General features: G+C 48.2%; 1 protein-coding gene across 5 annotated transcripts in view; it reads left to right on the plus strand.

Moving 5' to 3' along the window:
* Positions 1 to 3,020: 3,020 nt before the first annotated feature.
* Positions 3,021 to 12,375, plus strand: part of ACAP3 (ArfGAP with coiled-coil, ankyrin repeat and PH domains 3) — a 160,770-nt gene continuing 151,415 nt past the window's right edge. Inside the window, exon 1 of one of the 5 annotated variants that reach the window (XM_044996168.1) lies at positions 3,021 to 3,160. In XM_044996168.1, coding sequence (XP_044852103.1) covers positions 3,114 to 3,160 — 47 coding nt within the window. In that variant the 5' untranslated portion in view covers positions 3,021 to 3,113. The remainder of the gene's footprint in view (positions 3,161 to 12,375) is intronic. The other 4 variants (XM_044996169.1, XM_044996165.1, XM_044996171.1 and 1 more) reach the window with 4 other exon arrangements.

Consider the following 12,375-nt stretch of genomic DNA (forward strand, 5'->3'; position numbering starts at 1 on the left):
TTTTGGGGCAAGTGAACGGGGAGGCCAAGACCAAATTCTCAGCTGGTGTAAATTCTCCAGTGCTATGACTGTCTAGCTGAGAATCAGGCCCCAAGTAATGGACCCTGACTGCAGATCTGGGCCCAAAATCCCAGTTGAAATCAACAGAGGCATTTCAAGCAGGACTGGGTTAATAACATTTTAAACTTTAATTAAAAAAAAGATTGCTTCTGTGCTACCACTTGTTCATAATAAATAACTGTGGATAAAAATGTAAGATGATGGTGGTAATAAATACATGCTAGTGTTCATTGTACTCAGGTTTTTGTTATTTTTTTTATTACACCTATTTCTAAAGTGCCAAACACTGGAATAACTAGGTGTATAATTAATACAGTAAAAACAGATGTAAAAATCACAGCCTGGGTCAGTAGTAACCAAGGACAGTGTGTAGGAGAAATAAAACCACTTAAAATCCATTGCCCACCTATACATAACTGAGATTCGAGTTTTTAATGGAAAAATCTGCCCAAACTTTCAACTATACTGGTAGCATCTGGACTCTGTTATAATGAAAACAATGACTCTTACTTTTAGAAAAGGGGCCCCCAACAGCCCTGACCCCCCCCAACATTGGATGCACCAAAGACAATTTTAAAAATGTAGAAGTCTTGATTTGCCTTATAACTTCCTGTGAGCTCTTAGCAAGCAGGCAGTGTACAATGATCATGTTACAGCAATCAGACCTTTCCTTACAGTACCAAAAACAACAAGGAGTCCGGTGGCACCTTAAAGACTAACAGATTTATTTGGGCATAAGCTTTCATGGGTAAAAAAACCTCACTTCTAAAGACGCTTACAGTACAGAATTCCTGCCTCTGACCAGTGCAGTCCTAGAGGCCTGTTAGAAACAGGAGCATTGTCTAGAGTTAGATGTTTGCATACAGAGCTGGGACTGAACTCCCTCCAGTTTTTGGTTTGGCCCATTACTGAGATAAAGTCTATTCATGATGTTTTGATTTGGATCCAAATTTCCCCAGCCCTTTGGGTCCTTTGGCTCTTCTTTTTGGTTCAAGCCCACCTTGTCTCTGATTCATTTGTTCATACTGTATAGGGAGATTTATACCTAAACAAATGTAATTGTTTTAAAAATTTATAATCAGGATAACGTGACATGATGTGACAATGACGCAATCGGTACCGTTCGCTGCTTTGCTGTGTAGAAAAGGCTCCCCATGCTTCTGCTGTCTGTGCTGCTTAACTGGGGGAGGATAAAGATTAAGCACACCCCATTTATTCCAGTTTATCCATGCCAGATTAAATTAACTTGATCTGTGAAAAATGTCATCCATTCATATAGCCTCACGGGGCTGATTCTGCTCTCACGTTGGCTTTACGCCTGTGTAATTCCATTGATGTCATTGGAGTTACTCCAGATTTACACCAGGATGGCCGAGAGCAGCATCAAACCCATAGAATTTTTGAAAGGAGAGACTAGAGTTAGTAATTCTGAGCGTCGTCCTGCTGCCGTTGGCATCGGTAGTGCAGGAGAGGACCTCGTATACTGTACAGGGCCTGGCATATTTTATTGTGCAGATGAATAGTGGCAACTGTATACGCAGATTGCTAGTTACGTGTCCAGCTAGTCATTTAACCACCCAGTTACCAGGATTACATGAATTGAGGGGTGATCATTGCATCAGCAAGTCTGCAAACACATCCCCTTTTCAAAAGGCAACCACAGGTTTCTGAAAATCTGGCCCTGCTTATTTCGAACCAGGAAACAGAAACCGTGTGGGAAAGTTTGGGTGGACAGCAAGACATGTCCTGAGCTTTCTCCTCAACCCCCCACCCCTCACTGTCCAGAAATAACAACAAATGCATTAAACATGCCCTGGCCGTTCAATTCACATTTTCATTCCCCTGCAGCATTTTGAGAAGAGAAGGAAAACGCTAACCTGCCATAAACACAAAGGAGAAGAGTCTGATCTCAGTTATGCTGGTGTAAATCAGGAGTAACTCCATGGACGTGAATTAACAAGGAGGCTGATTATTTGATATTGACATGGCAGCCATGTCCTGGTTCCCCGCTAGAGATCTATGGGCTGTTGTGTTTGAGGGCTGACAAGAGAGGAGGAAAGTGGGGACGATGGTACTGGGGTCTGGAGCTCAGGAGGTCCCACAAATGGTCTAACTGCTGTCTAAAGACAGTGAAATGGGAAGCAGTGGGGCTCCAGGAGCCCCACATTTCTCTGGAGGGGTCTGATTACAGCTCTCTCTGAAGCATGGGGTTCAGGCCGCTACCCAAGACATTGGACCGGTGGTGTCATCCATCAAGGCAGTTGTTTTCGACCTGTGGACTGTGAACTCCCGGGGGTCCGCAGACTGTGCCTACGATTTCCAAAGGGGTCCGCATCTCCATTCGAAATTTTCTAGGGGGTCTGCAGATGAGAAAAGGTTGAGAACCACTGCACTGGGGCAGTTTTCTGGTGGTCCTGTACAGACAGACAGTCCCCGGCTGGATGCCTTTGCCGACTCTAAGACGCCAAGGCGCATCGGGAGGCAGAGAGATGCGATCAAGAGGCGAGGCCAGGGCACGGCGCTCCCATGGGCTCAGCGTGCGCCCCCAAGGCTGTAGGATGTGGGGGGGGGGGAGCGATGCGGAGGTAGCGTTGCCAGCCCTCCAGGATTGTCCTGGAGTCTCCAGGAAGGAAAGCTTCATCTTGAAGTAAAGATTATGTCATGTGATGAAACCTCCAGGAATACGTCCAACCAAAACTGGCGACCCCTGTGCGGAGGCCGGGGGAGGAAGGCGCCCGCTCTCAGCTCGCAGCTGAGCACTTTGGCGACGCTCCCTGAGCGGTGACAGGCCAGCAGGGCTGGAGCTGCCTAGCTCCCTCCTTCCACCGCCAGTGACAGGCGAGTCCGGAGACAGGAGCCTGCATGTGCCTGTTCGTGGCTCCACTCAGCCACTGGACTGCAGCGGAGGGGAGGAAACCGGGGGCCCCTGCCGGGCCGGGGGAAGGAAGCCAGGGGGAGCAGAGTGGATCCAGTGTCTTGGGGGGGGGGGGTTGTTTTTCCTTGCGGGAGATGAACTTTCTCAATTAAAAAGTGCCCGGAGCTGAGCTGCGACAATGACGGTGGAATTTGAGGAGTGCATCAAGGATTCGCCCCGGTTCCGGTAAGGGATCGCCCCCCTCGCCCCGGTGTGTGTCGGTGTGTGTCTGGGGGGGAAGGCGATGGATGGAGGGGAGAGGAGCAGCCCTCCCATCTCCAGCCGCGAGGTGCATGCAGATGCCAGGCACACACATGCTGCCCCACCTGGCCAAGCCATCATGGAAGGGCAGAAATGAGAGATGGGAAAAGAACCCATTGGACCAGCCATAGACTCTCCAGCAGAAATGCTGCAAAGAGGATGGCGGGGGGGAGAATAGGGTCCTGTCATTCCTAGTCCCTGATTTCCACCCTGATAAGGACCGTGTGTTTCCCTCGGACTGCATCCTGCCTTGGCCCAGCCCCTGCAAACGAGCAGCCGGCGGAGGAGAGGGGGGATGAGGTGCGGAAAGACTGCCAGAGGGGCTCCGCTCTTTCTAATCGCATTAGGGGAAGAGGGGGAGAAAGTGGCCTGTGTAATCCGGGAAGGGGGCGCGCGCCTGGGTATCTGCACATGGACGGGGGAGAAGGGGCAAGACTCGAGCACGAGGCCGATGGTTGGCTTCATTGTCAGGATGGTGCCCGTCTGGGTTAGATCATGGGAGGCTGGGGCCAGAGGTGCCGGAACAATTGTTCTAGTTGGGGGTTGTCAACCCTGTATATAATGGAAACCACTTCAAACCAGGGGGTGCAGCCGCACCTCCAGCCCCCCTAGTTCCAGTGCCGATGGCTGGGGGCTGTAGACGAGAAAGCCCCAAGGGATGCAGGGATGTCAGCGTGCCTCGGGACCAGGGTCCCCGCTGCATGCCCTGCAGATGGGGATGCATCAGTGTCAGCTGCATTGTGATCAAAGGCAAGGCAGGGCTCTGATTCCTTGTGCCTAGATGTGGCCTTGTGGTCATCCACCCGCCAACGATACAGACAAGTTCTGTGACTGACCACAGGCTAAATCCAGGCAGAGAGACCCTAACCGAGGCTGGATTGAAGTCTTGGGCAATGGAAATCCAGTATTGTCAGACAAAGAACCGCTCGCATGGTTAGCCTTGTAACTCCAATGGGAGGTAATTAAGCAGAGTTCAGAATCAAAACCAAAAACGTTTCCGTTCATTTTTTTCTTAATGATTTTTTGTTTTTACTGTCAAGGTCATCTGCTCTGTGTGTGTGAGAGAGAGAAGGGGGGTGGGAGGTTACAAAGAGAAGGCTCATAAAGGATTCAATTATTATAACCCTATTCCGGGCTTTGATCCAGACAGTTCACAATTTATATATGATTCTGTCAATCAAAAGAAAAAATACAAAGTCAGCCCTTCTCCCCAAGGTTCTGGAAGGACGTGAAAGTAAGCGGCAGTATTTATGCTAACCGAATCCAACCGAATGATCTGCAATAGGGAGCCCCATTTAATCAGGCAATGGCTGGGCTGATGGATGAGATTTTTCAATTAGTTATAAGCTTTGCCCCCAGGTCTCGGTGATAAATGGCCAAATGCTATTGGCATGGCAGGTTTAGGCTCTGAATTACATGGCAATGATTTTTGTTCTGTACATTCTGCCCTGTTCATTTTGCTTCCCAGGGCTGTTAAAAATCTTCAGCTCCCTCCTGCATGTATCATTCGAAGAAAGGCTCCCAGCCGCAGCTGGTATAAACTGGTGTCAGCGGAGCAATGCAGATGTCTCTCTGCTGAGGATCTATCCCAAAGACATGGAATGATTTTCTAGACTATCAAATTCATTCCCTTTGGGGATTCTTACACGGAATCCCAGGCTCTCAAAACAAAAGACTCCATCCTAGTCCTACTGTAATGAAATCGGGCTATTGTACAAATGCAAGAAGCTGGGGAAAGGATTCCAGGGATCCCTATGGCACCAGAGGCTTGCCATCCTGGATAGATGCTGCAAGAGAAAGATCAGACCCTCCAAGGCTAATAACCTTCTGCTGCTTCTCATACTGTACTTCAGTGCTGACAGAAGCCAGGAAAGACAATAGACTGCAAAAATGGGGTGGGTGGGACACTAGTGCAGAAATAAGCCTGCAAATAGCAAGGTTCTCAAGGGGTTAGGATGGACAGTCACTGTAGTTGATTCTCAGTTATCCCGTTCGGCAAGGGCTTTTTGTTTATTTAAATGAGCGTTTCCTTTTAAATGCATTAAAAAAAAACAACCCAGCCCAGTGGAATGTGCGATTCATTAGAATGGCTGCAATAGTCCATTGGTGTGGATGCTCAGAATGTCTGTGTTTGTGTGTGTAAATGTATATAGGGGGTGTGTGTGTGAATTTCCCTGTGTCTGTGGTGTGCTTGTGTTCAAGGGGATTACAAAGCGGTTTCCTCCCCTTCCTCCCCCCATACAGTTTAAATGTAGCTGAGAGTTTAGGCCCTGTTCTCGGTTGTTCCAAACCCTGTTACTAACGTGCAATATCAGGTCATCCAGTGTAATAGTCTGAGCCAATATGAGATGACGGGGCAGCGCTGTTCCCTCCCCCGCTTTGCATTTGACTCTCAGGAGTTTTTCCAGCAGCTAGAAGCGCGGAAAGGTTTTGCAGCGTGTGTGTGGGAGACTCGTTTCTCACACCTGAACGTACCTAGCATCAAACAATCAACCCCAGCGGACTCCCCACCCCCGGCCGGGTCCCATTGTGCTGCAGAGCCTGCGAACTGTTCCGTGGCATCTTTCCAGGGCAGAGACTTCATGGGCCAGATGTCTTGTTCCACATGGCAGTGACCCTTTCCAGCGTGACGTCAAGCTTGATTGATGTGTTTATTTATTTATTTAGCATGTAGCGTGCGTGGGCTGGCGGCCAGGTTTCTTAGTATGCAGGCAGCATCCTTGCTGCCCGCTCTCCTCTGTCTGTAAAAACAAAATGGCTCTCAGAATACCCTTTATCAAGAGCCAGTGGTTTAAGCATGGAATTGCAAAGTCTTTTCCCACATGGCTGGACACAGTCTGCTTGTTGCAGTGAGAGGGTGAGAGAGAGATGGTCGCAGAGGGACGGGAGCTGTAGGAGTTCCAGAAGAGAATAACTGATGGATGTAAACTTCTAGTCACCCTCAGTCAATCAAAAGGACAGTGACATACTCAAGCTTAAAGAACAGGAGTACTTGTGGCACCTTAGAGACTAACAACTTTACAGACTAACACGGCTGCTACTCTGAAATACTCAAGCTTGGGGTACAAAGAAACAAACCCTCTCCAAAGCCGGTTAGGGTTTATACTATAGTTCCTGCTTGACACTTTTCCTCCTTCTTCCATCTATCTAACCAGGTCCTTAGATTACTAGTATATGTTATCTGTATTACGATAGTGCCCAATGGGGATCAGGGCCCCATTATGCCAGGCACTTCACCAACACATCCTAAGAAACAGCTCCTGTGCCAAAGAGCTTACAGTCCAAATAGAGAAGGGATGGGCAAAAACTAGGCGTATTATTCCCATTTTACAGAGAGGGAAGCAGAGATTAAGTGACTTGCCCAAGGCCATATGGGGGCTTTGTGGCAGAGAAAGGAATTTAACACAGATTTCCTGTCTCCCACTCCAATGTCTGAACCAAACGACCATCATTCTGTTCCTATTGGACACCATCACCACAGTATCTGAGTGTTAACCCCATAAGCACTTTTCTGCTCCCTAGTTCTGCTGACAATTGCACTCTATTTTATAATTGGTTTATGGCCCTCAACACTGATCTCTAAATCATTGCAAATCTTTTTTCACGGTCATACATGAGGGGAAGAGACAACAGCTGCTTGGAAGATCTATGTATGTGGAACAGACCCTCATCATGAGGCAGCCTATAATAAGGCTTCTAACAATACACTGCTTCTAGCCTTCTTTGGCAATCAAATCCAATTATGCTTCACAATGCTCCACACCACCAACTCAATGCAACATTCGTCCGGCACCTCGTGCTTGATAGGGACCATCTGCTGGGAGGAAAATCCTTTTTTTTTTTTTTTTTTGCTGCTTTTTCCCCACTTAAATCTGTACAGATCTATAGATTGGTGGGTAAACCTTGTTCCTGTTATGCATCTTGTGGAGACATGCACAGTCTTAAGTTCCAGTAAACAAACATAATTACCTCGAAAGACCAGTTTTTAGTGCATTTGCATGCAATCCCCAATAGATACTAATGCTTTCATCTATCTGGCATGCAGAGCCTTTTATTGCGTAACTAATGTCATAGCCTATGAAATACAGGAGGAGATTTCTGACTCGTTACTGTCAATAATGGAACCTCAAGAGGAAATGGGGCCCGGGTTGAGATTATATGAACAGAGGCTCCATTACTGCCCTCATCCATGCGGGTTTATAAAGTAACCATCTCAGACCAGTTCTGTCCTTGCTGTGATTCAGCGGGTTCACACCTCAGGGGCAGATCTGGCCACCTTTTTAGGATTGATACCCACAGATCTATTGCCAAATCTTGAGGCTCATACTAAGTCTTTATTCAGTCCTTGCTGAGGCAAGACTCCCGCTGGAGTATTAAGGGCCAGATTCTGCCACTCTTACTCATGCTGAGTAGTACCTTACTCTGGGAGCAATCCCACGAGGTCAATGGGGCTACTCAGTGTGAATAAAAGTGTCAATGGCCTTAATTTTAGGAGGCCCAGAGAAGAACCAAGGGGCAGGATCGCTCCTTCCTGGGGCAAAAACCCATGAGGGGTCAGGGAAGGAGAGAACCACAAGGCATCTAAGGCTCCCCGATGGAGGTTCCCTGTAGTTTCTAGCCACGGGGTCAGGGTTTGCCCCTTGTAGACTAGGCTGTGGCACTGTGAGAATCTGCTGGAGGTGTCGTGCTTCCTCAGCAGCTCTGGACATTGGGTGCTCACACGGTACACACTGGAGTCCTGGTGACAAGTAATTCCTCTGCCTACAGTTACCCCAGAGACCCCCTAAAAAGGGAATCTCACCCCCAGCGAATAGACAATCTCCCTCGGCCCCGGCCACCCACTCCTCCCCAAACCCACCCAATCCCTGGACCAGCACTGGGGAGAAAGGGAAAACAAATTCCATGAAGGCAGCAGTGCTCTCTTTCAGGACAGGATACACGAGACCCACACGCCATGCCCTGCACCCAGATCTGAGGAACGCCATTCCCCACCTCCCTTGGCAGGCTTTGCAGGTGTGGCTCCTAAACCAACGCATTCCCCAGAGCAGCATTGTCGTCAGGCAGTGACACTGGAGCACAAGCTCAAGTGTTTCCTTTGGCGGTATCCAGCTACGGCTGGGTGTTATTGCTGATCCCTTTAGAAAAAGGGACTCAGCCATCTCTCTCCAGCTCCATGCAAATGCAGGAGAAACACCACCCTTATTGCAAAAAGTACCTAATAGGTTGTTCCAAACAAAGGAGAGTTAAAATCAGTCAGTCAAACGCTGCTGTCAGATATTTCAGAGTCTTGGGCAAGTGCATTGATCATTTTCAGCTCCCGCTGGAACAAGCTGTTTCAGATTAATGGCTGGGTCTTTTTGTACCAGAGCACACTGGTTTAAACTGCACTTACACTGATCTCGCTTATTGTTGTAATTTACTACATTAAACCAGTTTTGAGTAAGCGGGATAAGGGTAGTTTAAATCGATTTAGGTGTGCCCATGTTAGGAGTTTGCACTGGTATAAATGGTGCAGCCATTTAACTCAAGATAGGATCTTTACCCGGTTTAGTTAAACCATCGCAAAAACCTGCATGGACGCTCTTCTCTCAGTTTAAACTGGGTTTATTCTGGATCAGTTTAAATTGACTTACTTTAAATTGAGTCGTTGAAACCAAAATAAGAGGGGCCACAAAGCGGGGTTGAAACCTGCTTAACTAAAGCAGTTCAGATGTGCGTGTAGACAAGACCTACGTTGACTTGAAATTAATTGAGTTACACCAGCGCAAGGTTTCATATACAGACCAGCCCTCCGATTGCGCAACGACCTCATGCGTGCAAAGAGATCCAACCGCACAGAGGTCAACGCAGCATCGGGGCGTAATTTGTAAAGTTTTCGGTATTGGCTGGCGTATGCGCAGGAAGGAGGAGATTTCATCCCACAAGCAGCAGGATACTCCTCTCTCTTTCACCTGTCTGTCACTGCATTTCGAAAGCAGTGATCCCCTTAGCATATAAATAGACAAAGGGGAAGCCAAAGTCCAATCCTATGGCTGCTGCTGCAGGTGCTGACCTCCCAGCAGAAGTGATTCAAATCTAAAATATCACAGTATCAGCTTCAGAAATTCTCTTTCCTCCCAGCTTTCAGGAGACTTGACTTCCCCTCCATCAGGCCAGAAAGCCTATGTAAATAGCATGGCCAATCAGTCAATATATGTCTGTTGGACCAAATTCCAGAGTCAACAGCCTTCCTTGGAGAGCAGCATCTCAAAGCCAGGGATTGTAACTTCAGTGCCCCAGGTGATCTCAACTGCTGGGATAAGGTACAGAGAGGTGGCTCTCTGGTAGCCAAACCATGAACCCAAACCATGTAGCGTAAAGCCAGCACTTTGAAACTTCATTACTAAAATAGCTGGCAGCTGGTGCAGCGGCTGGGGCCCGGGCAGAGTGCGCCCCCTCTGGGAAGCCCTGCTAAGGATGCTGGGCAGTGGCAACCCACCCTAGGTGAAGTTTCCGCACTGTCTTTGGTGTTGATGGTGTCATGGAGGACAAAAGCACTCTACAGCCTCAACCAATGGCTGCAAACCTTTGAGAGACTCCTTCCAAGGCAACGAGCTTTGCAGCGCGTCTGGAGCAGTGCTGCGTCTGTGCCTTGTGTTCTCGCGTTGATGCCTGGGCAGGACTCTCATTCCCCTAATGGGAGTTGTGTATGTGCATGGAGAGTCTGCAGTGACTGCTTCAGGATCTGAAGTACTTTTGCCACGTAAGAGAAAATCCTGGGCTTTAGGCAGCCAGCCCTGACATCTAGGTATGTATCAATGCTTGTTACTGTATCTATATGTTGTAGGTTATGGGATAGATTCTGCCCCCAAATACACACACCTATTTCTTAACAAGTTCAGTGAGCATGCCAGGCATACAGAATTTGGCACTACATAGGTATGAGATGAAGGGTTGTCCAGTGCTTAGGGCACGAATCTGGGACTTGGGAGAGCCCTGCCCCAGCACCAGCTTCCTGTGTGACCATGGGGAACTCACGGGACCTCTCTGTGCCTCACTTTCCCCTCTGTACATTGGGGATATTAGCACTGCCCTGCCTCACCGGGGCATTGTGCAGATAAATACATTAACGATTGTTATGGACTCACATACTATGGGACCGTATAAGTACCATAGATAGCATGTATGCTTCATGTTTCCAGGGGGTTAGTTGAAGCCCCAGGGTGATAACTCCTGTGGCTTGGGGCTCTGACCGTTGCACCTTGGAGGCGCAGTCCAGCAACCTCATGACTTGCAACCTTAGAGAGAGAATTTTTCTAAGAAATCTTTTACAAAGGAGTCAGAATCAGAGACGAACCTGGGTCATAAAATTCAGGCCTGGATCTGGCCTTTACCAGTGTTGTTCTGGGGCCTGGGGAATCTGGATCCAACATTCATGTTTGGGTCCAGCTCTAGTCAAAATGGTGTATTTTCCCTCCCCCTGCCACCTTCTAGGGCGGCTACAATGTCCGTGCTGGTCATGTGATGCGTGGAACGTAAATGTAACATCACCACCCTCAGGGGTTCCTCTCCAAGGGAGGCTGATTTGCCACTCAGCTGTTCCCCTGGCAGGTGAATTGTATTCACAATAGATCGTACTGGGACTCTCATATGATGCAGTCAGGTGGTCCCCGTCCCCCTTGGGCTGCCACTGGAAAAGCAAAGGCCTTCAGTCTATATTATCATTTGGCCCTATAAATGGAGATTCACCCCCAGTGTTCTATACGCTGTTCCCTGTGTAGTCCCTGAAATGTTAAGTGCCCAAACATGCTAGACGCAAGGGTTTGGGACCTGTATAACCTAAGAACCCCATGATCCATCCCAACACTCCAGATCCACAGGGGGAGCTTCTGTTCCCAGTTCCTGAGATTAAACTCCCTAGGCCTGGGAACAGGGCATTTGCAATGCAAGGTCTTTAACTACGAAACTCACTGCTTCTCTCAGGAGCCTGGGACTGTGGGTTAAATGGTGCCTGTGTACCACACCATTAATTATGGTATTTCCTAACTTCGGAACATTTGACTTTGCAGTCTTAATCATATTAGTTTAATGTACATGTTTGCGGACAATAGCACATACATTGATGGAGACGTCAGCTAGGTTTGAAGTGTGAACTGGACTTAATTCTAGGGTGTTGCCTTCTGGATCAGCTTGTTAGCCGGAGCTGGGTGGTTTTGTTTTTAGGAGCTGTCCCTCTCAGTTATATCTTTCTGCGGGTTGGGATGTACGTGGTGAATTTAAATTGATCACTTGGGCTATGTAGCAAGCGAAGACAAAGTTTCTCGTGTCAGGGATATTCTTCTCTCCTTAGTTTCCCCTGGAACCAAGTCCCACCAGATGGTGTGATGTACGTGCAAGGAGGGAGCCGCACAGTTTGAATGATTTCACAGGAGGAGGTTTTATAAAGCGCAAGCTTTGGCTATTGCATGCTGAGGGTGTGAGGCAGGGTTGCTTTCCCAGAAAGCCAGAGACTGACAGAGCTGGGAACTGTCAACTTTGTTTTATGGGATGGCCAAAAGCCACAGAGCAAGCAAAGATCAGGATAGGGGCTAGCTTGCAAGTAGCCAGTTTCCTAACTGCAACAAAGAAACGTAAGTAGGTTGCAAGTTTGAAGATGGAGGTTGCTAAAAGGAAAAAAAAATAAAACCCAGAGCTGATGAGGTTAATCAGACCCAGTGGTGATGAGTTTGGGAGACTCTGAAGTTAACTTATCTCTGCTATTGAAACCATGTGTGTTTCAGTGATCCCTCTTTAGACGCTGCTTCATGGCTTGATAATTACACTTTACACATTATCCTGGCACCACGCAAGGGCTCCGAGTTCCAGTCTTTGTCCCTCGAAGGACTGCAGGAAGCCAAGTGTGTACAGAGAGCAACGGTTCAATGAAACTTCATTTTGCAGAACATCATTCATGCGTAGCTTGGGCTCATTCTTGCGCTCCCACTGAAATCAGAGCCTCTTTGTAGCTCAATGGGCTTCACGGGGTTAAATAATACGGTGGGGCTGACGCTGCTGTCAGACACACCAGCGTAATGCTGGACTAATTCCCTTGACGCTAGTAGAGGTCCAGAGGCTGATTCCAGCCAGTGGTTCCAGTGACGTAGCTGCTGTTAAGCTGGGCA

Source organism: Mauremys mutica, chromosome 21, assembly GCF_020497125.1.
Source record: "Mauremys mutica isolate MM-2020 ecotype Southern chromosome 21, ASM2049712v1, whole genome shotgun sequence".
NCBI lineage: Eukaryota > Metazoa > Chordata > Testudines > Geoemydidae > Mauremys > Mauremys mutica.